This window comes from Chlorocebus sabaeus, chromosome 20, assembly GCF_047675955.1.
Source record: "Chlorocebus sabaeus isolate Y175 chromosome 20, mChlSab1.0.hap1, whole genome shotgun sequence".
Taxonomy (NCBI): Eukaryota; Metazoa; Chordata; class Mammalia; order Primates; family Cercopithecidae; genus Chlorocebus; species Chlorocebus sabaeus.
Genome location: NC_132923.1, coordinates 109,143,941 through 109,171,409, shown reverse-complemented (window position 1 = coordinate 109,171,409; position 27,469 = coordinate 109,143,941). Strand labels below are relative to the sequence as shown.

Here is a 27,469-nt window from a genome sequence, read left to right as displayed (position 1 = left end):
CCAGGTCAACCACAGTTGCAGCCTGGCTTCCCAGAGGCTCTGAGGCCAGGAATGGGCAAAGGTGATCAGCATCTGAGGGCTTTCTCTTCCTGCAGGGGCTTTGCCACCAGGTTGTTTGTTTTATATGGTGCAAACAAAAAATAAAATCCTAAGTCCCACCCCGACCGAATGGACCCCTCTTGGCCACGGGGACTCCACAAAAACCTTAAAAACTGAATTCCTGGCCGTGATGACACACTTCACTATACCCACTCCCTTTTGGAGTCAGGCAAAACAACTGACCAACGTAAACGTTAAAATAGAGATGGTAAGACTGACGAAACAGACTCTTCGTGGCAATAAGATACCAAATTATAAACAAGACCTAGGGCCATGCCAGTCAAGGGTTAAGTCATGCCAGCAGGCCATCAACCTGCTACATAGCATCTTATTATCATTTAAAACATTCCTTTCTGGTGGGGTGCAGTGGCTCATGCCTATAATCCCAGCACTTTGAGAGGCCGAGGTGGGCGGAACCCCTTGGTCAGGAGTTCAGGACCAGTCTGGCCAATGTGGTGAAACCCTGTCTTTACTAAAAATACAAAAATTAGCTGGGCATGGTGGCAAGTGTCTGTAATCCCAGCTACTCAGGAGGCTGAGACAGGAGAATTGCTTGAACCCAGGAGGGGGAAGTTGCAGTGAGCCAAGATCACAACACTGCACTTCAGCTTGGGTGACACAGCGAGATTCCGTCTCAAAAAATAAATAAATAAATAAATAAATAAATAAGTAAAACGTTCCTTTCTGCTGACTTCAGGTTTTAGATAGAACCTTACTCCTTTAACCAACTACAAATTAAAGAATCTCTGGGCTGGGCGTGGTGGCTCATGCCTGTAATCCCAGCACTTTTGGAAGGCCAAGGTGGGTAGATCACCTGAGATCAGAAGTTCAAGACCAGCCTGGCTAACATGGTGAAACCTTGTCTCTACTAAAAATACAAAATTAGTCAGGTGTGGTGGCACATGCCTGTAATTCCAGCTACTCGGAAGGCTAAGGCAGGAGAATCACTTGAACCTAGGAGGTGGAGGTTGCAGTGAGCTGACATCACGCCACTGCACTCCAGATTGGGCAATAAGAGCAAAACTCTGTCTCAAAAAAAAAAAAAAAAAAAGAAAAAAGAAAAGGAAAAAAAAAAGAAAAATAATTTCTGGGAAGGTTGTGGTGGCTTATGCCTATAATCCCAGCACTTTGGGAGGCCAAGGTGGGCAGATCACATGAGCCCAGGAGTTTGAGACCAGTCTGAACAACATTAGCTGAGTGTGGTGGTTTGCACCTGTAGTCCCAGCTACTTGAGAGGTTGAGGTGGGGGAATTGCTAAAGCCTAGGAGGTAGAGGTTGCAGGAGGCAGAGGTTGCAGTAGGGCCACCGCACTCCAGCCTAGGCGGCAGAGTGAGACCCTGTCTACAAATAAATAAATAAATAAACCTATAAGCCCCTGCTTTAAGATATCCTGCTTTTTCAGATCAAATCTATGTATACTTTCCATGTATTGATTTATGTCTTTGCCTGTAACTCCTGCTTCCCTAATGTGTATAAAACTAAACTGTAATTCGACCTCCTGGGACCACTTACTCAAGAATTCTTGGGTTTGTGTTTTCACTGGGTGTGGTCACTCATATTAACTCAGAAAAAACCTCTTTAAAATATTTCACAGAGTTTGGTTTTTCTACTAACATGCACTGCTGAGGTTATAGGACAAAAAGGGATATGACAAAAACATGAAGAGCCCTTGCTTCTTGTCAGCTTCATACATGTCTTTTTTTTCTTTTTTTAAGACAGGATCTCACTCTGTTGCCCAGCCTGGAGTGCAGTGGTGATCTTGGCTCATTGCAGCCTCAGCCTCCTGGGCTGAAGCTATCCTCCCATCTCAGCCTCCCAAATAGCTGGAACTACAGGTGCACGCCCACAACTGGCTAATTTTTATTTTTATTTATTTTTACTTTTTTGTGGAAATGAAGCCTCCTCATATTGTTTAGGCTGGTTTTGAATTCCCGGGCTCAGGCTATCCTCCCGCCTTTGCCTCACAAAGGGCTGGGATTAGAGGTGTGAGCCACTGTGCCTGGCCAACATGCTTTTCTCTTAAGAGTGGTGGGGATTTCCTGGAAATTACAGTTGCCAAGAGTTGAACAAATGGTTTGGGCAGTTTGAAGAAGAGAGGCTGTTTTGTAGCTAAGAAGGCAAAGTCCGGTCCACTAGGATTTCCCTCTTCAGTTACCTCTTTCAGCAAACCCAGCACAGGTGCCTTCAGCTGGTCAGACCCAGGAAGAAGCACTGCCGTGGAGTCATAGACTCCTGAAAGAGGGCTGAGTCGGGGCTTAGCTCCCACCCCCACCCCTGCTTCCACTCTGAGCCCTGGCTGTGCCTATCTGGGATGGGGGCATCTTTCCTTTTTTTTTATTTTAAGTGTGTATATATATATATTTTTTAATTAATTAATTTTTTTTCGGAGTCTCACTCTGTTGCCAGGCTGGAGTGCAGTGGCGCGATGTCAGCTCACTGCAACCTCCAACTTCTTGGTTCAAGCGATTGTCCTGCCTCAGCCTCCAGAGTAGCTGGGATTACAGGCACCCGCCACCACGCCCAGCTAATTTTTGTATTTTTGGTAGAGACAGGGTTTCACCATGTTGGCCAGGATGGTCTTGATCTCCTGACCTCATGATCTGCCTGCCTCGGCCTTCCAAGGTGCTGGGATTACAGGCGTGAGGTCACCACGCCCAGCCTATTTATTTATTTATTTATTTATCTAATGAGATAGAGTCTTGTTGTGTGGCCCAGGCTGGTCTTGAACTCCTGGGCTCAAGCAATCCTCCCATCTCAGCCTCCCAAAGTGCTGGGATTACAGGTGTGAACCACTGTGCTCGGCTGGAGGCATCTTTATCTAATTCACACAAAGGCCTAGAAGAGTCCCCTTTTCTGCATTCACAAAGATATCTTATTGGTTACTCGTGGTGGTGATGATGGTATCTTTAGGGGACACTGACCAAAAAACTGAGGTATTTAAAAGAAGCCTTTGCAGGCCTGATGCGGTTACTGATGCCTGTAATCCCAGCACTTTGGGAGGGTGAGCTGGGCGGATCCCTTGAGCCCAAAAGTTTGAGACCCACCTGGGCAACCCAGCCAAACCCCCTTTTTGCTAAATATACAAAAATTAGCCGGGCATGGTGGTGTGAGCTTGTAGTCCCAGATACCGGAGAGGCTGAGGTGGGATGATTGCTTAAGCCTGGGAGTTCAGGGCTGTAATGAGCCATGATAGGGCCACTGTACTCTAGCCTGGGTGACAGAGCAAGACCCTGTCTCAAAAAAAAAAAAAAAAAAAAAAAAAGAAGAAGAAGCCCTGCATGCAGTCAAAAGCTGAGTAAGACTCTAGCATCTGTCAGATGGGTTTATGAGGAGCTCCAGTGCCCTCCCAGGACTCTCTCCCTTGTTCCAATTTCAAGTGTAACCATTGCCAACTCCCTGCCCAGCCCTGGGGGCGCTGGCTGCCCTAGACTCCTTGCGTGCCCTCCTTCCCCACCAGTCCCATAGGTTACCTTCCACGCATACCTCGACATGCCCTGGATTATAAATCGGGCCACAGGCTCAGCGGCAAGAAAAATCACATGGCTTTATTTTCATTAAATCCATAGCAGTGGGTCTCTGAGTTTTCTTCCCCCTGGACTGGCAGAAGATTCAGTCTTGGTGATTATTTTGATGCCCCTCACTTCCTTGGGGTGACCTAGGTCCTAAACAGAAATGGGGTTTAGTCTGTAGTTGTTTGTGGGCGTAATATACTCATTGGCTAAGGCTGTAGTTGTTTGTGGGCGTAATATACTCATTGGCTAAGGCTGCACAGTTCCTAGGGGCTGGAAATTCTGCTGCATCTCTGACCCCAGGGACTTAGCTAGGCCAGGAGCCGTGTTGATTGATTTGTGTAATGCCCATGTTTTCCGCTGAATGTAAGCCCTGTGAGGGCAGAGGCTTTGCATTGTTCACCACTTTTTTTTTTTTTTAGACGGAGTTTGCTCTTGTCACCCAGGCTGGAGTGTAATGGCGCGGTCTCTGCTCACTGCAACCTCCACCTCCCGGGCTCAAGAAATTCTCCTGCCTCACAGTGCCCAGTGGAATTACTGTTTTTTTTTTTTAAATATCTGATAATGTGTTAGAAAAAGAGAGTCCTGGCCGGGCGCGGTGGCTCAAGACTGTAATCCCAGCACTTTGGGAGGCCGAGACGGGCGGATCACGAGGTCAGGAGATCGAGACCATCCTGGCTAACACGGTGAAACCTCGTCTCTACTAAAAAAAAAAATACAAAAAACTAGCCGGGCGAGGTGGCGGGCGCCTGTAGTCCCAGCTACTCCGGAGGCTGAGGCAGGAGAATGGCGTAAACCCGGGAGGCGGAGCTTGCAGTGAGCTGAGATCTGGCCACTGCAGTCCAGCCCGGGCTACAGAGCAAGACTCCGTCTCAAAAAAAAAAAAAAAAAGAAAAAGAAAAAGAGAGTCCTAGCCGGGCACAGTGGCTTACACCTGTAATCCCAGCACTTTGGGAGGCCAAGGCAGGTGGATCACCTGAAGTCAGGAGTTCGAGACCAGCCTGACCAATATGGAGAAACCCCATCTCTACTAAAAATACAAAATTAGCCAGGTGTGGTGGCGCATGCCTGTAATACCAGCTACTCGGGAGGCAGAGGCAGGATAATCGCTTGAACCCAGGAGGCAGAGGTTGCAGTGAGCCAAGATCGTGCCATTGCACTGCAGCCTGGGCGACAAGAGCGAAACTCCGTCTCAAAAAAAAAAAAAAAAGAAAGAAAGAAAAAGAGACTCCTTATCTTTTAGAGATACATACTGCTTATGTTCAAAATGATATGATCACTGGAATTTAACATAATACAGTGGGGGCCAGGTATGGTAGCTCATACCTATAAGCCTAGTGCTTTGGGAGGCTGAGGTGGGAGGATCACTTGAGGCCAGGAGTTTGGGACCAGAATGAGTAATGCAGTAAGATGCTGTTTGTAAAAAAAAAAAAAAAAAAAAAAAAAAAAAAAAAAAAAAAAGCTAGGTGAGGTGGAGAGTGCCTATAGTTCCAGCTATTCCAGAGGTTGAGGCGGGAAGATAGCTTGAGTTCAGGAGGTCAAGACTGCAGTGAGCTATTATCTTGCCACTGCACGCTAGCCTGGGTGGCAGAGTGAGACACCCCCCTTCCTTTTTTTTTTTTTTTTTTTTTTGAGACAGAGTCTTCTCTGTCACCCAGGCTGGAATGTAATGGTGCAATCTTGGCTCACTGCAACTTCCACCTCCCAGGCTCAAGGGATCCTCCTGCCTCAGCCTCCCAAGTAGCTGGACTATAGACATGTATTACCACACCTGGCTAATTTTTGTATTTTTTGTAGAGATGGCGTTTCACTATGTTGCTCAGGATGGCCTCAAACTCCTGGGTTCAAGCGATCCTCCTACCTTAGCCTCCCAAAGTGCTGGGATTACAGACATGAGCCACTGCAGCCAGCCTGAGACCCCTTCTGTAAAAAAATACATAAATAAATAAAAGTTAAAATAATAAAAAATTTTAAAAGTTGTTTAAATAGGGCTGGGTGCGCTGGTTCATGCCTGTAATCCCAGCACTTTGTGAGGCTGGAACGGGCAGATGATGAGGTCAGGAGATCGAGACCACAGTGAAACCCTGTCTCTACTAAAAATACAAAAAATTAGCTGGGCATGGTGGTGGGAGCCTGTAGTCCCAGCTACTCGGGAGGCTAAGGCAGAAGAATGGCGTGAACCCAGGAGGTGGAGCTTGCAGTGAGCTGAGATCGCGTCACTGCGCTCCAGCCTGGGTGACAGCGAGACTCTGTCTCAAAAAAATAAAAAGTTGTTTAAATACATAAAATAATCAAATGGGAGTATAGATGAAAGAAGTGTGGCCATAAGTTCATAATTGCTGCAACTGGAGGAAGGTACTTGGGGGTTCATTCCATCATTCTCTCTCCTTCTGTTTCTGTTTGACCGTTTCCATAATACAATGTTAAGAAAGGATTAAACATGTGTCACCTCCTCCTAGAAGCCCTCTCACATTCCTCAGTCTGAATTAGATCCCCCTTTCCCGGGCTTGCCAATTCACCTGACATGCTGGCCTGCAGTTCTGTGGTTTGCCCCTCCCTCCTGGGGGCAGGGGCTGCACGGGCAGGAGAGGTGTGGCTTCCACTTAACGGTCCAGATGCCCGCCCCCTCGGGCTGGTACAGATCGCACCCTGCTGGGCAAAGGAGGAAGAGCCAGAGGATCCAGATGCCTTGGAGGACTTGGAACACCTGTAACAGGACAGGGAGTTCTGCTCAGGCACGTGGCCACAGAAAACTACTTGGGAAGCCTGTGGTGAGAACAACAGCTCCTGGAGAATCCCACCGCTCTGGTGAAGTGAGCCCCGAGGATGAGGTTGCTCGCCTGGCTGATTTTCGTGGCCCACTGGGGAGGTGCCAGGGCTGAACCAGGTATAGTACTGGGAATGTCTGCTATGCCTTTGTTTTGTACTATGAACTCTGGGGCTGCTGGAAGCTGCTCGCAGCAAACTTGAAGGTGCTTCTAAAGACAGCAAGGCAGGAGCTAGGGTAGGGAGGCAGGGTGGGGAGAGCTAGTGGGCCTTGGCAAGTGCTGTTTGAGCCTGAAGATTTTAAATGGAGGTGACAGCTGGCCAGGGAGGGACACCGATGTTGCGAAGAGGTCTGGGTACATGAGAGCTAGCTAATTAGTAGAGGTAGGAGGTGGCAGGAAAGATTCGTGGACTCATTCAACAAATGAGGTCCTTTTCTGTACCACACATTATCCTAGGAGCCAGGGATATATCAGAGAAAAAAACAAAGTCCAGGTCTTAATGAAGGTGGGAGAATGAGTTGAGCCCAGGAGGTCGAGGCTGCAGTGAGCCAGGATCATGCTACTGCACTCCAGCTGGTTTTTTTTTTTTGTTTTTTTGTTTTTTTGTAGAGGCACGGTTTTGAACTCCTGGCACAGTTTTGAACTCCTGGCCTCCCAAAGCACTGGGATTACCGGTGTGAACCAATGCACGTGGCCCATAAAATTTTTAATATTGCTTTTGAAATGAATTGTTGATTGTGATGAATTACTTGATTTTCACAGTTTTTGTTTTTCCTGCACTTTTAGAGTCAATACATTTTTTTTCCCCCAAGTCTCAGATATTTCTGTGGACCTTGCAGAGCTATGAGGCCTTAGGCCCTATGTCTGTTGTCCCTAGTGGGCATAAAGGCCTGGTGACCCCCTTTGGTGAAGGAGGAGGTGGGCCAGGACACCTTTTTGCTTGCCCAGGGATGCACTGTGCCCACCAGTCCTCCTCTCAGAGATGGTCATCTGGAGCAGACAGGCTCTATCTTCATCTTGTTTCCCTTCAGATGTCCTGCCTGCCCCTGCACTTTACCTGTGGACAGCAGCCAAGGATACACTAGGGCTGGCTGGGTAGGACGTGGCCACTCCCCACCTTGTCCTTCTCTTATGGTGAGAGGGGGCCTTGTAGAACCCCCCAGGAACCAAATGTGGAGTAACCACTGCTTCCCATTTACGGTGTTCTGTTCATCATCTCACATTTCTCATTTTAATTCTCACGAGGGCCCCAAGGGGTAGGGGGCGCTGTTATCCTGATTTTACAGAGGAGGAAACGGGCCCAGGGGAAGGTTCCGCTGTCCACACAGCTATGGGGTGGTGCAGCAGGATTCCTCCCAGGTCTGTGGCCTCAGCTACTCACTGTACTCAATATCACATTGATTTATCTTCTCAGTAATAAATGAATAATAATGATAGCGGAGATTGTATACCTTTCTAGAAAACTGAAGTTACAGATGAATACTGTCTTGCTGTGAAAGGTCCAAGCAGTGCGAATGTAGAAAGCCTCTTAGCTTTAACGAGATCCCCAGTGAAGCATCTGGACAGTAACATTTGAGAAGTTCTGGTCGAAACGGTAAAGCATTAAAGTGCCCAGGCCCCCACACCTCCCCAGTCTCACTCCTGGCTCCAGGGGTAATTGCAGGTAATGGTGTGGTGTGTTGGGATTGTCCTGTATAAGCCCTTTCTCCTTCACTATCTTACCTGATGCTCACTGAGAGGCAGGCCAGATGTCAACATCCTGTGGCTCAGTGAGGCCTGGTGGCTTGCCCAGAGCCCCTAGGCAAACACATGGAAGAGCCTGGATTAGAAACCAGATCTCCCACCTCCCCATCCATGGTCCCGATATGCTAATTAGAGCTTAATTATTTTGATGTAGGGCCTGGAAGCTGGCGGATCCCATATTCTTACGGAAAACATGTATTATTACAGCCACCTTCTGGAGGGGGAGTTCCAAGTCAACAGGCATGACAACATTGTGTCTCAGCTTTGGGGTCAGAGAGGTCTGGGTTTGAGCCTTAGTTTGCTCATCTATGCAGTGGGCATAAGAATCCCCATCTCACAGACTGGCTGCCAGGATGAAATGAGATCAGTGTATGAAAGCCCAGGCACCTAGCCAACACGGTTTGAGTGCCTACAGTTCTAACTGGCCTCCCCACAGCCTTGTTCATTCATTGAATGTGCATTTGCACGTCTTCCACGTCCCAGACACCCTTCTAGGCACTGAGAACATAGAGATAAACAAGATGGGCTTGGTGCTCTTATGGAACTGACATTGTAAACAGGGAAGATGGACAATAAGCAAGCCAACAAGGTAAGTTCACATGTGAGAGTGCTCTGAGGAAAAGGAAGCTGGGGGAAGCAATAGCTAGTGACCAGACAGGCAGGGGAGGTGGCACTTGAGGTGGTCAGGGGAGCCTTCTGAGGAGTGACCTTGGGGCAGAGGCCTGAATGAGGAGGAGACAGCTGCATGATGATGTGGGAAGATTGGGTGACGCCATGGCATAGTCAGGGAAGAGGCCCTGTGAGGAGAAGCAGCTTGGCTGAGGGTGGTGGGTTGGGCTGAGCTGACAAGGTCGCTGGGATCTGCACCCCCACAATGAGGAGGCTGGACCCCAAGGAGGTGGAGCTGCCCTCCTGGACCTCTAGCTCTCTCCACCATTCTGTCCACTAGCCTGGCGTCTCCTGGAGTCAGCACACGCACACACACAGACACGCATGCACACACACATAAACACACATGCACGTACACACACCCTTCAGTAGGATGTGCCAGAGAGGCTGGAAAGTAGTTTCAGTTCTACACACTGGCTAGAAAACGACAACTGACACGTGAGATGAGGAGTTTCTGGAGTGTAGAAATGTTCCTGAATACTTGGGGGGCTGACGTCAAAGGGGCCAAACTGCTCAGTGTTTGTAGTTAACTGAGAAAGAGCCAGCTTGAGGTAGGGGAATAGCCTCTTTCTCTGTCTGCAGAGGAAGAGTGAAGACCACGTGCCTGAGAGAAAGGCAAAGGGTCTCCCACCACATCCATCCTGGCCAGCCTGGCTCTGGGCTTGGAAGCAGGTGAGAGCCAATCACGGTCTCAGCTTAGGGACTTGGGATGCCCACCAACTCTGCCCAACTCTGCCCACCAACTAACTGGTATGAGGCAGTTCATTCCTTTACTCTGGCTTGGGTTTTTGTCACTACAGGAATTATTTCTGTTCCTGTTTTTTCCTTTTTTTTTTTTTTTGAGACAGAGTCTTGCCATGTCGCACAGGCAGGAGTGCAGTGATGCAATCTCGGCTCATTGCAACCTCCGCCTCCTGGGTTCAAGTGATTCTCCTGCCTCAGCCTCCCAAGTAGCTGTAGCTGGGATTACAGGAGTGCACCATAGTGCCCGGCTACTTTTTGGTTTTGTTGTTGTTGTTGTTTTTGAGACGGAGTCTCGCTCTGTCGCCAGGCTGGAGTGCAGTGGCTCGATCTCGGCTCACTGCAACCTCCGCCTCCTGGGTTCAAGTGATTCTCCTGCCTCAGCCTCCTGAGTAGCTAGGGCTACAGGCGTGTGGCACCACACCTAGCTAATTTTTGTGTTCGTAGTAGAGACAGGATTTCACCATGTTGGCCAGGATGGTCTTGATCTCTTGACTTTGTGATCCACGTGCCTTGGCCTCCCAAAGTGCTGGGATTACAGGCATGAGCCACCATACCTGGCCTTACTTTTTGTATTTTTAGTAGAGATGGGGTTTCACCATATTAGCCAGGCTGGTCTCGAACTCCTGACCTCAAGTCATCTACCCACCTTGGCCACCCAAATTTCTGGGATTACAGGCATGAGCCACTCTGCCCAGCTGAATTTTACTTTCTGTACAGATGAAATCTTGCTTTGTTGCCCCTGCTAGTCTTGAACTCCTGGCCTCAAGCAATCTTCCTGCCTTAGCCTCCCAAAGTGCTGAGATTACAGGTGTGAGCCACCATGCCACCGTGCCTGGCAGGAATATATTAGTGATCACAATATGTGTGGAAGGGTTAAATTTTCCCCATTATAAACAAAGACTCAGTTTGGATAAAAAGTAAAAATGTGGGAATATGCTCTCAGCAAAAAGACCCATCTAAAATAGAAAGGCACTGATTTTAACCCCTTTCGCCATCACATCTTTCTGGGAGGGATTGGAGCCCAGAGACCCCCATCATTTACCATGTGATCTTAGGCATGTTAACCTCCAGACCTTAGTTTCCTTATCTGTAAAGTAGGGATAATGTTCCCAGGGCTGTGTGGAGAACACTGTAACAACACATGTGGGAGGGATAATGATTTGCTTCATCAGTCATTTACACTTTAGTGTGAACGTGTTTCAGATCCTTTCGTGAGACTCAGTTTAGATTAGGAGAGGTGGGGAAAAGCTCAAGAGCATCTGGGAGGGAAAGTCAAGGAGTGAGGGTCAGGGGCCAGCCTTTATCTGCAGGCTGTTGTCCACTAAATGTCCTGTGGCCTGAGTGGGGCCCTGGCTATCCCACCCTGAGATCAAAAGAAGTCCAGTCTCCCAGGCCCAGACACAGCTTCCTAGGGCCAGTGATGTTGACTTGTGGCTCTAAGTGACACAAGAAATGGAGGAGGAAGTGATTGCAACAGCAGAGGGTGAGGAAATCCTGGGCCTCACTCTTGTTTTAGCGAGAAACAAGATGAATAGAGGCCAGATCTTCTCAACTCTCCTTCAGTAAAGTCATTGAAACAACTTGTGCTGGCCAGGTGCGGTGGTTCATGCCTGTAATGCCAGCATTTTGGGAAACTGAGGTGGGTGGATCACCTGAGGTTGGGAGTTCGAGATAGCCTGGCTAACATGGAGAAACCCTGTTTCTACTAAAAATACAAATACAAATACAAAAAAAAAAAAAAATTAGCTGGGCCTGGGGGCACATGTCTGTAATCCCAGCTACTTGGGAGGCAGAGGCAGGAGAATTGCTTGAACCCAGGAGGCAGATTACAGTGAGTCGAGATCACACCATTGCACTCCAGCTTGGGCAATAGAGGGAAACTCTGTCTCAAAAAAAATAAAAATAAAAAAGAAAGAAAGAAAAAGAAAAGAAACTACTTGTGCCAGGCCCCATATGGGGTTCGCATGAGAAGTCTAGTTCATCTCACCTGTTTCTCTGGATTCCTTTCTCTTTATTACACCGTAAAGGTTTTTGCCACTTCAGCCTCCTTTGGTTGGAAGCTGAGTCTAGCTTTTGGTCAATCACTTCAGCAAGCAGGACCACTCCCAGCTGCTTGAGCCACACCCGGATCCAGAATCACCAGCAAGTATACCTACCGGAGGAGGTCAGCCCAATCTGAAGTGGTGTTCCTTTTTCCCTGGTCTAGTACTCTTACACTCACTTCCACATGTAGTCCCCAGTTTTTGCTGTTTTTTTGTTTTGTTTTGGAGACAGGGTCTTGCTCTGTCATCCAGGCTGGAGTGCAGTGGCATGATCATGGCTCACTACAGCCCCCACCTCCTGGGCTCAAGAGATCCTCTCACCTTAGCCTCCTGAGTAGCTGGGACCACAGGTACATGACCCCATACCCGACTAATTTTCTAAATTTTTTGTAGAGATGAGGTCTCCCTGTGTAGCCCAGGCTGGTCTTGAACTCCTGGCCGCAAGGAATCCTCTTACCTTGGCCTCCCAAAGTACTGGGATTACAGGCATGAACCACTGCACCCAGGCTTTGCTGGTACTGCTTAGCAAGGTTTTCCAGCTCATTTGGTGTGTAAACCTTCTCCATCCAGGTCAGACTTTTTTCTTTCTTTCTTTCTTTTTTAAATTTTGGAAGAAATTCCAGGACAGGTCAGATTTTCATATGTAGTTATATTTCCCTGCAGTTCGAGAGGATCTAGCTCTAGTTAATGGGCTTAGAAAAGTGACATAGCCCAGATTACACAGCTCCTAAGTGACTCAGAGCCTGAGCACTTAACCCATACCCTCTCCTGCCTTTGCTTTAAAGCAAGCCCCCTCATTAGAATGCCTGAGCTCTAATGCTGTGGCTGCCCATCAAATGTGGGGAGAACGACGGGGCCTTGCCAAAGGTCAGGGGTCAGGGATAGAGCTGAGCCTATTCTCTGTTCTGTTCAATGTGTCCCTGGGCACAGCCAGGCCTGTGGGCCTTTCTCTGAACCCGGGGTGCTCAGAGAAGACTTCCATTTGCCTGTGTAATGCCCCTGCCCCAGCCCAGGGCTGGCCTGGACTTCCTTGCTTCCAGGCTGAGAGAGAGACCAGCTTTGAAGGAGGATGTCTTTTCTCTTGCAGGGAAGTTCTGGCACATCACTGACCTGCACCTTGACCCTCACTACAAGGTATCCAAATACCCCTTCCAGGTGTGCCCATCAGCTGGATTCCAGTCAGTGCCCAACACAGGCCCCTGGGGTGACTACCTCTGTGATTCTCCCTGGGCCCTCATCAACTCCTCCATCTATGCCATGAAGGAGATTGAGCCGGAGCCACACTTCATTCTCTGGACTGGGTGAGCACAGTCGAGGTGGCAGTTACTCTTTGCTGGGCATCTGCTATGTGCTACATACCAGATGGCCCTTTGCCCACATCATCTCCTTTAATCCTCACATCAGTCTCACGTGAGGCTGAGGAACCTAAAGCTCAACGGAGTTTTGTAACTTGCCTGGGGATCCCTGAGTCCAAAGATTCCAAAGTCTGTGTCCTCAACCTCCATGTCTCCTGGCTGTGGCAGAACGCAGCTCTCACTCAGGCCTTGGTTGTGGTCCTGGCATGCCTGGGCACCTGGAGAGTGCCCGGGTTTTAAGCTATGGGTGGACACTGGAGCCCTTCCCCCTGGGGCTTAGGGACTCTAAGTCTGAGAGGTCCAAGTGCAGGGAGAGAAGAAGTTATGAGGGCTGAAGGTGGCCCAGCCTGTGGTCCTAGTGTCCTGGCCGGCTGCTGGCCACCCCTGGGCTGCCCAGTGGCCCTGGAATGTCCTCACCGGTCAGAACTCTGCTCTACATAGTGACAGCTTGAGGGCCGATCCCACTCATCGCAGAGACCCAGTTTCTGCTTCCTGTCCAAGGTTGCTGCTCTAATTCCTTCAACTTTCCTGGGAACTTGCCTCCTTATCACTCAAGATCCCCTGATTCTGGCCGGGCACGGTGGCTCATGCCTGTAATTCCAGCACTTTGGGAGGCTAAGGTGGGTGGATCACCTGAGGTCAGGAGTTTGAGACCATCCTGGCCAACATGGTGAAACCCCGTCTCTACTAAAAATACAAAAATTAGCCTGGTGTGGTAGTGCATGCCTGTGGTCCCAGCTACTCGGGAGGCTGAGGCAGGAGAATCGCTTGAATTCTTGAGACGGAGGTTGCAGTGAGCCGAGATCACACCACTACATTCCAGCCTAAGTGACACAGCAAGACTCTGTCTCAAAAAAAAAAAAAAAAAAAAAAGAAAGAAAAGAAAGAAAAAAAGATACCCCAGTTCCCTCACTTGCTCCCTCACTCGGCAGGGCAACAAGTCATGCTCAGTTGTGGGGTAGACGCTAGGGATCTGAGATGATGGACACCCACACTTGGCTCCAAGGAGCTCATGGTCTTGTGGGCAATGCAGACAAACTCATTGACCTTACATCCCAGCAAGGAGAGAGGGTCACCTGGGGGGATGTGGGAGCTTCACAGAGCACATGATCCCATCTGGCAGGATTAGGGGAAGGACATCCTGCAGGAACTGGTGGAGCAAGGGAGCTCTTGAGGAAGGCTGGAAGGAATTCTGACTTTGCGCTCCCTCTACCAGCCTCAGTAGACGCTTCTATAAGGCAGGGTGAAACCCATGACGCCCCCTAGCTGTGATGTGGTTTGTGGGTGTGACCAGGAAAGACCTTCAGATGAACCTGCCAGGCTGGACACATAAGACACGTGACATCGTCTCAGGAGGAGCCTGGACGGCTCTGGCTTCCTTGGGCTCAGGAATCAATCTAAGAAGAGAGTGAGCTTTGGTCCCTGACCTTGGGCCTGCTCCCTCAAGGGGCCTTGCTGGGGGAGCTTCTGATTTCTCTGAGAAGGGAGAGCATATGTAGCATTCTGACAGATGACAGATGGGATCCCTCGGGAAATTCATGACCCTTTAACAGATGCACATTTTTTTTTTTTTTTTTTTTTTTTTGAGACGGAGTTTTGCTCTTTTTGCCCAGGCTGGAGTGCAATGGTGCGATCTTGGCTCACCGCAATCTCCGCCTCCTGGGTTCAAGCGATTCTCCTGCCTCAGCCTCCCGAGGAGCTGGGATTACAGGCATGCGCTACTATGCCTGGCTAATTTTGTATTTTTAGTAGAGATGGGGTTTCACCATGTTGGCCAGGCTGGTCTCAAACTCCGGACCTCAGGTGATCTACCTGCCTCAGCCTCCCAAAGTGCTGGGATTGCAGGTGTGAGCCACAGTGCTTGGCCACAGATGCACATTTTTTTCCTGGGAAATCTCTGAGACCTTGAAGAAGTCTACAGCATCAGATAAGAAGATCTTTAGGACCCTTTACAATTCTTCAATTATAATGAAATTTGACTTCCTTTTTTTTTTTTTTTTTGAGATGGAGTCTCACTCTGTCGCCCAGGCTGGAGTGCAGTGGTGCGATCTCGGCTCACTGCAAGCTCTGTATCCTGGGTTCACGCCATTCTCCTGCCTCGCCTCCCAAGTAGCTGGGACTACTGGCACCCGCCACCATGCCCAGCTAATTTTTTTGTATTTTTAGTAGAGATGGGGTTTCACCGTGTTAGCCAGGATGGTCTCAATCTCCTGACCTCGTGATCCACCCACCTTGGCCTCCCAAACTGCTGGGATTACAGGTGTGAGCCACCACGCCCGGCTGAAATTTGACTTCTAAGAGAGCTGCAGTCCCTTTGAGGATGGCCATTAGAAATTAGGTGTGTTTTGCTACTCAGGAGGCTGAGGCAGGAGAATCGCTTGAACCTGGGAGACGGAGGTTGCAGTGAGCCAAGATCCCGCCACTGCACTCCACCCTGGGCGACAGAGTGAGACTCCGTCTCAACAAAAAAAGCACCTAAAAAAATTAAAAATGCACCTGGTGTGTTTTTTATCAGACAGAATTAGATTATCCAATCTAGAAATAAAAAATGTGAAATTTTGTCCCTTTGTCTTTGGGTTTCTGGCCTGTCCCCAGGGAGTTTTCAGGGCAAAACAGCCCCTCTTGCTGCCCTCATGTGGGTATCAGAGACACTGATAGGAGGCAATGGCTGTGAGCATAGACTCTGGGGCCAGGCTGACTGGGTTCAAATCTTGGCCCCACCACTTTCTAGTGGTGTACACTTAGCCACAAATTTTTCTCCCCTGTCTCTGGTGCTTGATTTAGGATAGGCACAATTCTTAATTTTTCTGTGTCTTGGTTTCTTTATCTGTCAAACAATAAAATCTAACAATAGAATTTACATTGCAGTGTTATAGTGGGAAAAAATTAGTGGCTATGGCAACAGCACAGAGAAAGTACCTGGCAGAAAGTCAGCCAGTGTGAGCTTCTAGCGGCAGCATCAATACTATTATGCTAATTAGTTTCACTGGGGGAGTCCCTGGGCAGCAGAGGCCTCAGGATTTTGATTGTCTGGTCATCTCCCCATCCCTACACCCCACTGCCACCGTTTTCCTCCCCTTGCCGAGCATTTCTAAGGTGGACCCAAGAATTTAGATTCATGGCATGGGGGGCACAATGGTCCCAGGGCAGAATCAGTACCTGCCCTGGAAAAGATCTGAACCCTAGACTCTGAAGCCAGCTTCAAACTCTTTTGAACTCTTCGGGAAAGGAACATAATTCAGAGATGACTTCTCAACCCTGAGCTCTCTTGGGGTTTGCAGATGGGACTGGAACTCCAGAACTTTCCTCTCTAAATAATAATATTAATGACAACCTAGCAGCTACTCTTACTGTACTATATTATGTATATAATTTTCCTCCTTGATGGATACCTAACAAGCACTCTGCAAGAACTATATTATCCCAACATTACAGATGAGTTAATAGAGGCTCAGAGAGGTTAAACAACCAGTCAAGGGACCCACAGCAGGAAAATGGTGAAGCCTAGCTCTCAGCTCTGTCCCATCTGACTCCACTCTAGCCTGGCCATTCCCCTTAAGGGGACATCTGAGGCCCAGGTCCATGGGTTTTCCTCTCACTGCAGAGCTGTCCCTTCCTTTTCTTTTGCCCCTTCCTGAGTTGCCTGCCCCAAATTGGCTTGGTGGTGTTTCGTAGTGATGACATGCCTCACATGCCCGATGAGAAACTGGGAGAGGCAGCTGTACTGAAAATTGTGGAATGCCTGACCAAGCTCATCAGAGAGGTCTTTCTAGGTAAGACTGTGCCATCGGTCCCTCCACAGTGTTCTCTGAACTCCAGGCACTGTCTGGCACAGTGGGACAACAGCAGCAGCGAGTGTCCTGGCTGACCTTCATCCATGGACAGCGATGGCTGTTGGCCAGGTCTTCATGGTGACCATTTCTCACCTTCCTAACAAGCCGGAAGGCAACATGCAAGCCCATGGGCCTGTGGATACACACAGAATCTTTTCAAAGGAAATGCCCTGCATTTCACTATCTTCTGCTCCTGCCTATCACCAGACCCATGAACCCTTCTCCAGGTGTCTAGAGTTGCACACAGGTGTCATCCCTGGGTGAGTCTCACACACAGCCCATGTGTCCTGCTCTGGAGTTGGCGTCCATCACCCTCAAACTGTCCTGGCTGCCAGGGTCTCTGGGAAACGCTAATTTCCAGCCAAGGTGCTGTTTCCTGTTGCTTCCAAGGACTTCAAAGCCTGGCAGAGCAGGCAGGGACTGGGGGTGAGTGAGGCAGCAGCCCTACAGGCCAGTGTAGGGTGAATAGGGTCTGCATGCCCCATCTAATGGCCCTTGCAAATGTTTTAAAGCAGTCTGCACCGAAAACAACATCCTGGAGGCTAAATCAGGCTGCCAGGCTGCCAACTGGGCACCTGAGAAAGCAGCCCACAGCCCCCAGCCCACCTTTTTTGGGTTCCAGTACATCTGCTCCCTCTACAGATCTTCATCATGGGCTCCCAGGACACAGATATGGAGTAACAATCGAAATAAATAACAGCACTAGCAGCAGTCACTCTGTGTCAAGTGTGAAGGGTCAGGCTGGCTCTAAGAATTTTCAAGCCTTAGCTGCTTCACTGTCACCATAAGCCTTGGGGGAGGTGCTGTGACCTCAATTTTACTGATGAGGGGGGTGAGCCTTAGGGTTAAGCAAACTAGTGAAGGTCACATTTACTTAAGGGGTCCAAATCCTGGTGTGGGCACTGCCCTTACTGTCTGTTCCCGCTGCTTCCTTCCCTCAACACAAGTCAATCTAGGCAAAGAGATGCCTGGATGCTTCCAGCTTATCTAACCCAGCCCAACCCAAGTCAGGCTGCTTGGTTTCCTTTGTCTTCCAGTAGGGGTCACTAGTTAGGGTCAAACCAGGACATTCCCCCGACCCCAACAGCAGGCACCATTATTCCCAATATATACAAAAGGAACCTATGGCTCCAAGCTAGTTAGTTCCTAGGGAGGGACTCAAACTCAGATCTAACTGGGAGCACTTCTCCTTTGCTTCACATGGGACTTCTGGAACACAAGTCAAATATTGGGTAAGAAAATGCTTCCCTGACTGTTTTGTTTTTTGAGAGAAGGTCTTGCTGTCACCCAGCCTGGAGTACAGTGGCACGATCAAGGGTCACTGCTGCCTTCATCTCCCAGGCTCAAGCAATCCTTCCATCTCACTCTCTTACGTAGTTGGGATTAGAGGCACACGCCACCACACCCTGCTAATTATTTTTATTTTCATATTTATTTATTTATTTATTTATTTATTTATTAAGACTGAGTCTTGCTCTGTTGCCCAGGCTAAAGTGCAGTGGTGTGATCTTGGCTCACTGCAACCTCCACCCCCATGGGTTCAAGTGAGTCTCTTGCCTCAGCCTCCCAAGTAGCTGGACTACAGGCGTCCGCCACCATGGCCCGCTAATTTTTGTATTTTTAGTAGAGATGGTGTTTCACTATGTTGGCCCGGCTGGTCTCAAAAGTCCTGACCTCAAGTGATCCGCACACCTCGGCCTCCCAAAGTGCTGGGATTACAGGCATAAGCCACTGCGCCTGGCCTCTTTTCAATTTTTGTAGAGATAGGGGTCTTGCTGTGTTGCGAAGGCTGGTCTTGAACTCCTGGGCTCAAGTAATTCTCTCCCTCAGCCTCCCAAAGTATAGGGATTACAGGCATGAGCCACCATGCCTGGCCTATTGACTATGATTTAACACACAAATGTAAATGATAAGATTTTGTAGTTTCTACCGCACTTGCCCATTTATTGAATTTCCTAATATCCAAGATGCCATTGACTGAAAGATGCATCATTTTGTATAACTAAGAAAAAACAGCTACCAATTGTAATCTGACACAGCGCTTTCTCACGGCCACGCCTCACTTTTAGAGATGGTGCTATGAGAACAAATGGGAAGAGATGAAATGAAGGTATTATCTAACTGAGAATTCTAAAAACACAAGTCAAGCAGAACACTCCCACTTTATAGATAATTAAACTGAAGTACAGAGAGGTCAAGTAAGTGGCCTAAGAAGAGGAAGGGACTGAAACTCGAGATTCAGGGTTCCACATCATGTGTTCTTCCTGCTGTGTTCAACTTTACCCACCAGAGTCGGCCGTGAACACTGGTCCCCGCTCGTCAGCACAGCCAAGTGGTTGACAACACAGGCATGCAAAGCAAACAAATCCAGGGCCCTAGGCCAGGTGCAGTGATCATAGGCCTGTAAACCCAGCACTTTGGGAAGCTAAGGCTGGAGGATCGCTTGAGGTCAGGAGTTTGAGACTGGCCTGGGCAACATAGTAAGACCCTGCTTCTGCAAAAAATAAAAAAAATTAGCCATGTATGGTGGTGTGTATCTATACTCTTAGCTACTTGGGAGGCTGAGGCAGGAGGATCACTTGAGCCCAGGAATTTGAGGTTACAATGAGCTATGATTGTGCCACTGCACTGCTGCCTGGGCGGCAAAGCAAGACCCTGTCATGTAGGACCCAGTTCTAGCTCTGCTATGGTTTAGCTGGGTAATCTCATAAAGACTCAGTCTGTTGCCTGTGAAAAAGGAAAGTAATGGTACCTGTCCATAGGGTTGTTATGAGGATTAAATAAGGTAATTCATTCACTCATTTAGTCAATCAGCTAGTAGTTATTGAGCATCGACTATGGTAGAGACACCATTCCAGGAGTAGAAGACATGGCAATGAACAAGACACCAGGTTGCACCCCCGTGGAGCTTATGTTTGCAAGGAGCTGGGCACACAGAAGCAGTGAAAACACAGGAGTGAGTCCCTCCCTTCTCAAATGCCCTTGGGATTCAGGGATTTTTTTTTTTTTCTTAAATGGATTCTTAATGGCTGCTGGCATTTACTTTAGAGAGGTGAGGTTTTTCCAGGCAGTTACAGTGATGCATTTCACAACCTCCTACTTTGGCAGAGTTCTCAGCATTTCCAGGTCTTGTAGGCTGTACCAGGCAAAGGGTGTGTTAGAGATATTTCCCAACCGGAATGGGAGACTCCAGCCTCCCTCATTTGTTCCAGGTCACTCCCTGTGATAGACCAAGCTCATATAAGGGCCCGGCCCTGTTCTGAGTCCAAGAGTTGTTTTTGTTGAGTGTCAAATATTTATTGAGCACCAATTAGGTACCAGACACTGAGCATAAAATAAAAACAGAAATGAGGCTGTTCATGTGGAGGAAATGAGTCTAATGGATTCCCCTACACCTCCAGGCCTCATTCACAGGCCCCTTCCTCAGGGAGGCCTCCCCAAACCCACTCCTACCCTCTGTTGTTACTCCCATAGCAAGTGGCCATTCCCTTTTTTTGACATCCCTTACACCTCTACTCAATACCTGTCAACCCTATCGAACTGCAGGACCTCTGGGGCTGAAAGCCTGGTTTCCAGCTCTGTGCATTGGCTCATAGTAGGTGCTCAATAAAACATGTGCTGACTTCATGGATAAGTGAAACTCCTGAGGCCTCCCAGAGTGAAGCAGACCCTTTCCCTAACAGTAAGATGGATCTGGAATCACCAGGAATTGGGAACACTAAATTACCAAGTGGCTGACAGTGATCGGAATCATTTAGACCTAGTTCTCCCCTTCTCATCATCTGCTGCTTTCCTTCTAACCAGGAAACTTCCTGCTGGGAATGGGTTTAGGGACTGTGATGAAAGCAGCCACTGCTCTTCCTCCCAAAGCCTAAGCAAAGTTCAGTCAGATTCTATCAAATGTGGGTTTCCTATCTGCGTCTTTTCCTCATCTGTGCTATCGCTCTTCCCCTTGAGCTCTGATGGCCAGTGGCCAACAGAAAATGATTAACTCCCCTGAGTGCTTTTGCATATATATTTTGATGTTTCACCCTTGCTTCCCAGATACTAAAGTCTATGCTGCTTTGGGAAATCATGACTTTCACCCCAAAAACCAGTTCCCAGCTGGAATTAACAAGATCGACAATCAGATAGCAGAACTATGGAAACCCTGGCTTAGTAATGAGTCCATTGCTCTCTTCAAAAAAGGTACCAGCACCATCTGCTCCTATCAGGAGCACTTACTGTATGCCAGGGTCTGATCTTCGTCTTCACAACAACCCCTTGAAATAAGTACTGATTTTATCTCCAATTTACGGATAAGGAAGCCAGGGTCATACAACTTAGAAAAGGCAGTCTTGGGAGCAGAATCCAGAACTAACTCCAAAGCCCTTGCTCTAAACCCCACGGCACTCATGATGCTCCTAAGTTCATATTTACTGAGCCTTTACTGTGTGCCAGGCATTACCCTCAGCCTGGTCCTAGACACTTCACAACAGCCCTTGGAAGGAGTGGTTTCACTTCCAGCAGGTGTGAACCTTGCCACCACTGACACCATGGGCTGGATGATTCTGTTGCAGAGGACTGCCACGTGTGTTGCAGAATGTTGCAAACACCCACTAGAGTGATACCCTCAGGAACACCCCCAGTTGTGACAACCAGAAATGTCTCAGACATTGCCCAGTGTTCCCTGGGGCCAGAAGCACCTGGTTGAGAATGACTGGTCCAGAAAACACAGCCAGCCCAAGGTGACTGTGACCCTACTCTTCCCTTTCCTCAGTCTCCTGCTGTTGGGACTCCCCGGTGGCCAAACCAGAAGCCAACCAGAAGCCTGTGGCCCAGAGGCCTGTTGATTTAATCCACATAGATCAACTCTTGGAAAAGACAGCTGAGCGGTGAAGGGTGGACAGTGGATCTGGATGGGCAAACACACATCACTGTTATTCTCACTATACAGATAAGGAAACCGAAGTATAGAGAGGTGAAGTTACTTTCCCAAGTTGCACAGCGAATGAGTTCCAGAGCCAGGATTTCAATCCAGGCCTCCTGGCTCCAGAACCTCTGACCTTCCAGACTGAGGTCCCACCCATGGGAAAGATGGGAGGGGAAGATGCAAGGGGAAAAGAAAGTGGGACAGTGAAGTGGAAGGGGCAGAAGCCTGTCTGGCCAGAGGTGGGGGCCTCCTTCATATTGTCCCTGGCTGTGACAGGTGCCTTCTACTCTGAGAAGCTGCCAGGTCCCAGTGGGGCTGGGCAAATTCTGGTGCTCAACACCAATCTGTACTACCAGCAGTGAGCTGACAGCAGACATGGTGGACCCTGGCCAGCAGTTCCAGTGGCTGGAAGATGTGCTGACCAATGCCTCCAAAGCTGGGGACATGGTAAGAGGTCTTGCTGCTTTCTTTTCTCATCTAGGGTTATTTTCTGCACAAGTCTCCCACTTGGCACAAACTCACCCACCCACCCAAAGATGCCCACATCCCAGAGGGTCCTTCATCAGCCTAGTACCAGCAGAGGACTTCCTCCATCCTCACCACAGCCCTGTGTGCTGGGATCCGGAGCCCACTGCAGATGAGGACCCTGAGGCTCATAAAGAGTGGTGACAGTTCCAAGTCATATAATAAGTGATGAAGCCCAGACTAGAAGACCAGTTTCCAGATTCCAAGTCCAGTGCTGTTTCTACTCCCACCACATGTGCAGCTGCAGCCAGGACTGTGTGCCAGACCTCCAGGGGATGCCCTGCCCTTGAGTGTGTCCAGCTAGTCTGCTGGCCTGACAGCTCCTCAAGAACTGGCTCAGTGTCCCATTCGCCCAAGTCCTCACACTGAGTAGCCCATCCCAAGAGGATCTCACAGCTGGTGCCCGCGAGCACGCACTATGTCAACATTGGGCATGTTGTTTAGGACATTATACAGATGATCTCAGGTAGCAGAACTATGGAAACCCTGGCTCGGTAACGAGTCCATCATTCTCAAAACCCCACCAGCTAGGTATTATTCCGGATGAGAAAACAGCAGCTCAGAGAGGTGACACACAGCTGGTGTCTAAACTGCAGTCTGACTCCAAAACCCATAGAGTTAACCCTGTCCCCTGTTCTAACTCCTGCCATGGTGGCCAAGTGCCCAGGTGTTGTCAGCTGAGTGACTCAAGGAATGTAAGAAACGAATGCACATTACCGTGTAGCATATGCCACACAACCATGCAAGAATGGTTTTGTTGCAGTGTTCAAGCTCTCCAAGAGAAGAGTAGTCTTGGAAGGATTAGGAAGGCTTCATGGAGGAGGTGCTCTTTGAGTTAGGTTTTGAAGTATGGGGAGGATTTTCAGAAGTAAAAAGGAGAAGGGTACTCCAGGTGGCAGGCATGGAGGTGGGAAGGTATGTGGTGCATTCATTGCAGGGCACAGGGAGAATGCCTGAGTCTGCCTGGGAGATGGAATCCGGGAGGCCTTCAGGAAGGAGATACATTTGGGCCCATCTACCTGTCTTTGGGGCAATTTGCAGGTTTTCAGAAGTAGAAATGAGGGTCTGGAGAGGGCATCTGTGAGCCTCTTCTGCGAACCCCTCCCTTGTAGGTGTACATTGTTGGCCACGTGCCCCAAGGCATGGTTCCAGGAGGGCTTCAACGAAAAATACCTGAAGGTGCTCCGGAAGCATGGTTGCGTCATAGCAGGGCAGTTCTTCAGGCACCACCACACTGACAGCTTTCGGATGCTCTATGATGACGCAGGTATTCAACCTGGAGGGCAACTGCCAGCTCCATCCCTCCTTCTCTCCCCAGACCCTCTCCGTCCTGCTGCTCTTTCTTTACAGGTGCCCCCATAAGCGCCATGTTCATCACACCCAGAGTTACCCCATGGAAAACCACATGACCCGGAGTGATCAATGGGGCCAACAATCCAGCCATCCGGGTGTTCGAATAGGACCGAGCCACACTGAGCCTGAAGGTCAGGAGTCCTGGGGAGGCCAGAGGAGGAGGGTGGCAGGGGCTTAAATGCATCAACACCTCCCCCAACGCTCAGCTTTTCCACCCTCCCCTGACCACTGAGCCTCAGGAAGGTTGATCTCCTTCCACCCTTCTCCAGCTCAGGATCAGAACCCTGGAGGCACCTGCCACCAAGTCAGGGCAGTGCTTCCCCAAGTCTCCTTTTCCCCTGGATGACTGTCACAGCCTCATACCTGGTCTCCCTGCCTCTGGTGCTGCCCTGCTGTGGTCCATCTGCTACACAACAGAGAAGAAACTAATCTCCTATAGCACCACTTTCATCTTGTCTCTGTCCTGCTCAAAAACTTTCAATAGCTCCCCAGTGCCTTCAAGATACAGTTGTGTCTCCTTGGCCTAGTACTCAAGGCTTTCCACAGTCTGACTTCAAGCCCATTGTCCACCTTTTCCATACACAGACAAGGCTCCAGCCCCTAATTCTTTGAGCAATCCCTCACCTGGTAGGATGAGCTTGTGGTTGTTGAGATGAAAAATAGTATTCCTTTATTTATCCATCAAAATGCATTAAGTCTGTGCCGTGGGCCAGGCCCTGTTCTAATCTCATGAGATATGTAAATGTACAAAAAAAAGTCACCCCTCTCCTGGACCTGACATCTCACAAGAGAGGAACAATAAATATGTAGAATTAATTCTAGTACTGAGAGAAGGGCTAAGGAGAAAATCAAAACAGTGAGGTGACAGGGTGATGGCTAGGGGAGGTGTGTACTGTGTTAGATAGGTGGGAAGGGGAAGTGTCCACATAAGGTGCCATTTGAGTTCTGAGTGTATTGAGGGAGTGAGCCATGTGGATATCTCAGGGAGGTGGAGGGAAGAGCAAGTCAAAGGCCAGGGGTGGGAATGTGCTTGGTGGGTTAGGGGAAGAGCACGGAGGCCAGGTGGCCACAGGGAGAGGCCCAAAGGGAGAGTGGGAGGGGAGGTCCGATCTTGCAGGCATCAATGAGGACTCTGGATTTGGAGGGTTTGGCGCAGAAGAATGAAATCCTGTGACTTAAAATTTTACGGAATCATCACGTCTGCTGTGCAGGGAACAGGCTATAGGGGCAGGTGGGGAAGGAGTGAGGCCATTTGGAGGGAAGGACAAACCCCAGATGACAGGATGGTGGCTTGGCCAGGGTGGAGGCAGTGAGGTGGTGAAAAGTGCCAGGTCCCGGATGAATTTTGGATGCAGAATTTGCTAGAGTGGATGTGGGCTGTGAGGGAAAGGGACGAATCCAGGAGGCTTCCAAGGCTTTTGGCCTGCGCAATGGATAGGCTGTGGCTGCCGGATATTGAGAAGAGTGGCAGGGTGATCAGGCTTCGGGGGGTCAGTCAAAGGTCTGGTTTTGGACCTGCTAACTTTGGGATGGCTGAATGGCATCAAGTGAAAGTGGTCAGGGAAGGGGCAAGTTGGAGCTTGAAGAGGTGGCGATAGAAGTGTGATCTGGGAGTGGAGAGAGGACATTTAAAACCAACGACTGGATGAGCTAACCCAGGTCCTTGATTCTAATAAATGTAGATTAAGAAGAGGTCTGAGGGGTTTTAAGAGTGGCCCGTTGTCCACATGGGCACTCTGAGGGTCTGAGCAAGGGGAATGGCAGGCTGAGGGACCCCCATCATCACCCGGGAACGGGCCCTACATTGTCCTCAGGGAAGGAGTCAGCCCTGAGCTTGAATCCTGACTCCACCACTCATAAGCTTTTGGTCTTTTGACCTCTGTGCCTCACTTGCTTCACCTGTAAAATGGGAGTAATAGTACCTCACAGGGTTTGAGGAGGACTCCATGAAATAATGGAATGTGCCTGGCACAGAGTGGCCATGCATACGGGCAGCTCCTCTTACCCCATCTGCAGTGGCCTGAAGCAGGTTCATAAATGTACCTGGAACCTGTTGGACTGATGAACCCTGCAGAGCCTAGCCGTGAACATGCACCTGGGTCCTAGGAGTCTATAGTTCATGATCTCTCTCATGCTTAATGTCGCTCTTTTTATGTTGCTTTTGTCTATTCATTATGTAAATATTTACTGAGCATCTTCTATGTGTACCCTAGCATGGTGGGACCTGGGTAAACAACCTGGGGGCCAATCCTGCTACCACTGAATACCTGTATGACTACCTGTATGAACACCTGTGTGAATACCTGTATGAACACCTGTATGACTACCTGTATGTATGAATACCTGTATGAATACCTGTATGACTACCTGTATGAATACCTGTATGACTACCTGTATGAGTACCTGTATGACTACCTGTATGAACACCTGTATGAATACCTGTATGAGTACCTGTATGACTACCTGTATGACTACCTGTATGAATACCTGTATGACTACCTGTATGACTACCTGTATGTATGAATATCTGTATGAACACCTGTATGAGTGCCTGTATGAATACCTGTATGAATACCTGTATGAATACCTGTATGACTACCTGTATGAATACCTGTATGAGTGCCTGTATAAGTACCTGTATGACTACCTGTGTGTATGAATACCTGTATGACTACCTGTATGAGTACCTGTATAAGTACCTGTATGACTACCTGTATGAATACCTGTATGAGTACCTGTATGTATGAATATCTGTATGAGTACCTGTATGAGTACCTGTATGAATACCTGTATCAATACCTGTATGACTACCTGTATGAGTACCTGTATGAGTACCTGTATGTATGAATATCTGTATGGGTACCTGTATGACTACCTGTATGACTACCTGTATCAATACCTGTATGACTACCTGTATGACTACCTGTATGACTACCTGTATGAATACCTGTATGAGTACCTGTATGACTACCTGTATCAATACCTGTATGAATACCTGTATGTATGAAATGAATACCTGTATGAATACCTGTATGACCCTGGCCAAGTGAATTAACCTCTTTAGGCCTCAGTTTCCTCATTTGTGAAACCAGGGTAATAAGCGCAGTTACCTCATTCAATTCAGAGGATGTCTGCCAAGCACACTGGGTGCACAGCTAAGTGCTCAATAACTACTAGTGGTCATGATCACCACTCTAAAGAACGTGGGGGCAAATGCAAGGTGCAGGATGGGGATGGAAGCAGACAGCTGCTCACAGCCGGCCTACCCCAAACCCTTTCTCCAGGACATGGTGACCTACTTCATGAACCTGAGCCAGGTGAATGCTCAGGGGATGCGGCGCTGGGAGCTCGAGTACCAGCTGACTAAAGCCTACTGGGTTCCCGACGCCAGTGCCCACTCTGTGCAGGCAGTGTTGGACCGCATCGCTGGCGACCAGTGCGCACTACAGCTCTACTACGTCTATAACTCAGTCAGCTACTATGCTGGGGTCTGTGACGAGGCAGCACGTGTGTGCCATGCGCCAGGTGGACGTTGACGCCTACACCACCTGTCTGTATGCCTCTGGGGACCACACCCTCGCCCCAGCTCCCGCTGCTGCTGATGGCCCTGCTGGGCCTGTGCACGCTGGTGCTGTGACCCGCCAGGCTCACCTTCTTCCTTGTAACGGGTAACGGGGGTAGCGCCCGGGATCACCCAGAACTGGGCTTTCCATCATTTCCTCCGCGCCTGAGGAGTGAACTGAAATAGGACAACCGAATCAGGAAGTGAAGCCCCAGGACCTGCAGTGATCCGTGATCGCACCACTGCCCTCCAGCCTGGGCGACAAAACCAGACTCTCTCCAAAAACAAACCAGAAACAGAAAACAAATGACGACCCAAGACCCCCCACAGCATATTTCTTTTGCGTTTTATGTTT

The 27,469-nt window shown here is 49.0% G+C and overlaps 1 protein-coding gene across 1 annotated transcript; it reads left to right on the top strand.

Annotated features, from left to right (window-relative positions):
- The first annotated feature begins 6,311 nt into the window (after positions 1–6,311).
- On the top strand, positions 6,312–27,291 carry SMPDL3B (sphingomyelin phosphodiesterase acid like 3B). The gene is given in 12 exon segments (XM_007979802.3): positions 6,312–6,495; positions 12,662–12,875; positions 16,605–16,702; positions 20,807–20,950; positions 21,951–22,026; positions 22,028–22,121; positions 23,312–23,334; positions 23,336–23,466; positions 23,550–23,683; positions 26,837–27,051; positions 27,053–27,116; positions 27,118–27,291. Coding segments are annotated over 12 exon segments (1,326 nt in total). The 5' UTR covers positions 6,312–6,434; the 3' UTR covers positions 27,190–27,291.
- Positions 27,292–27,469: the final 178 nt, after the last annotated feature.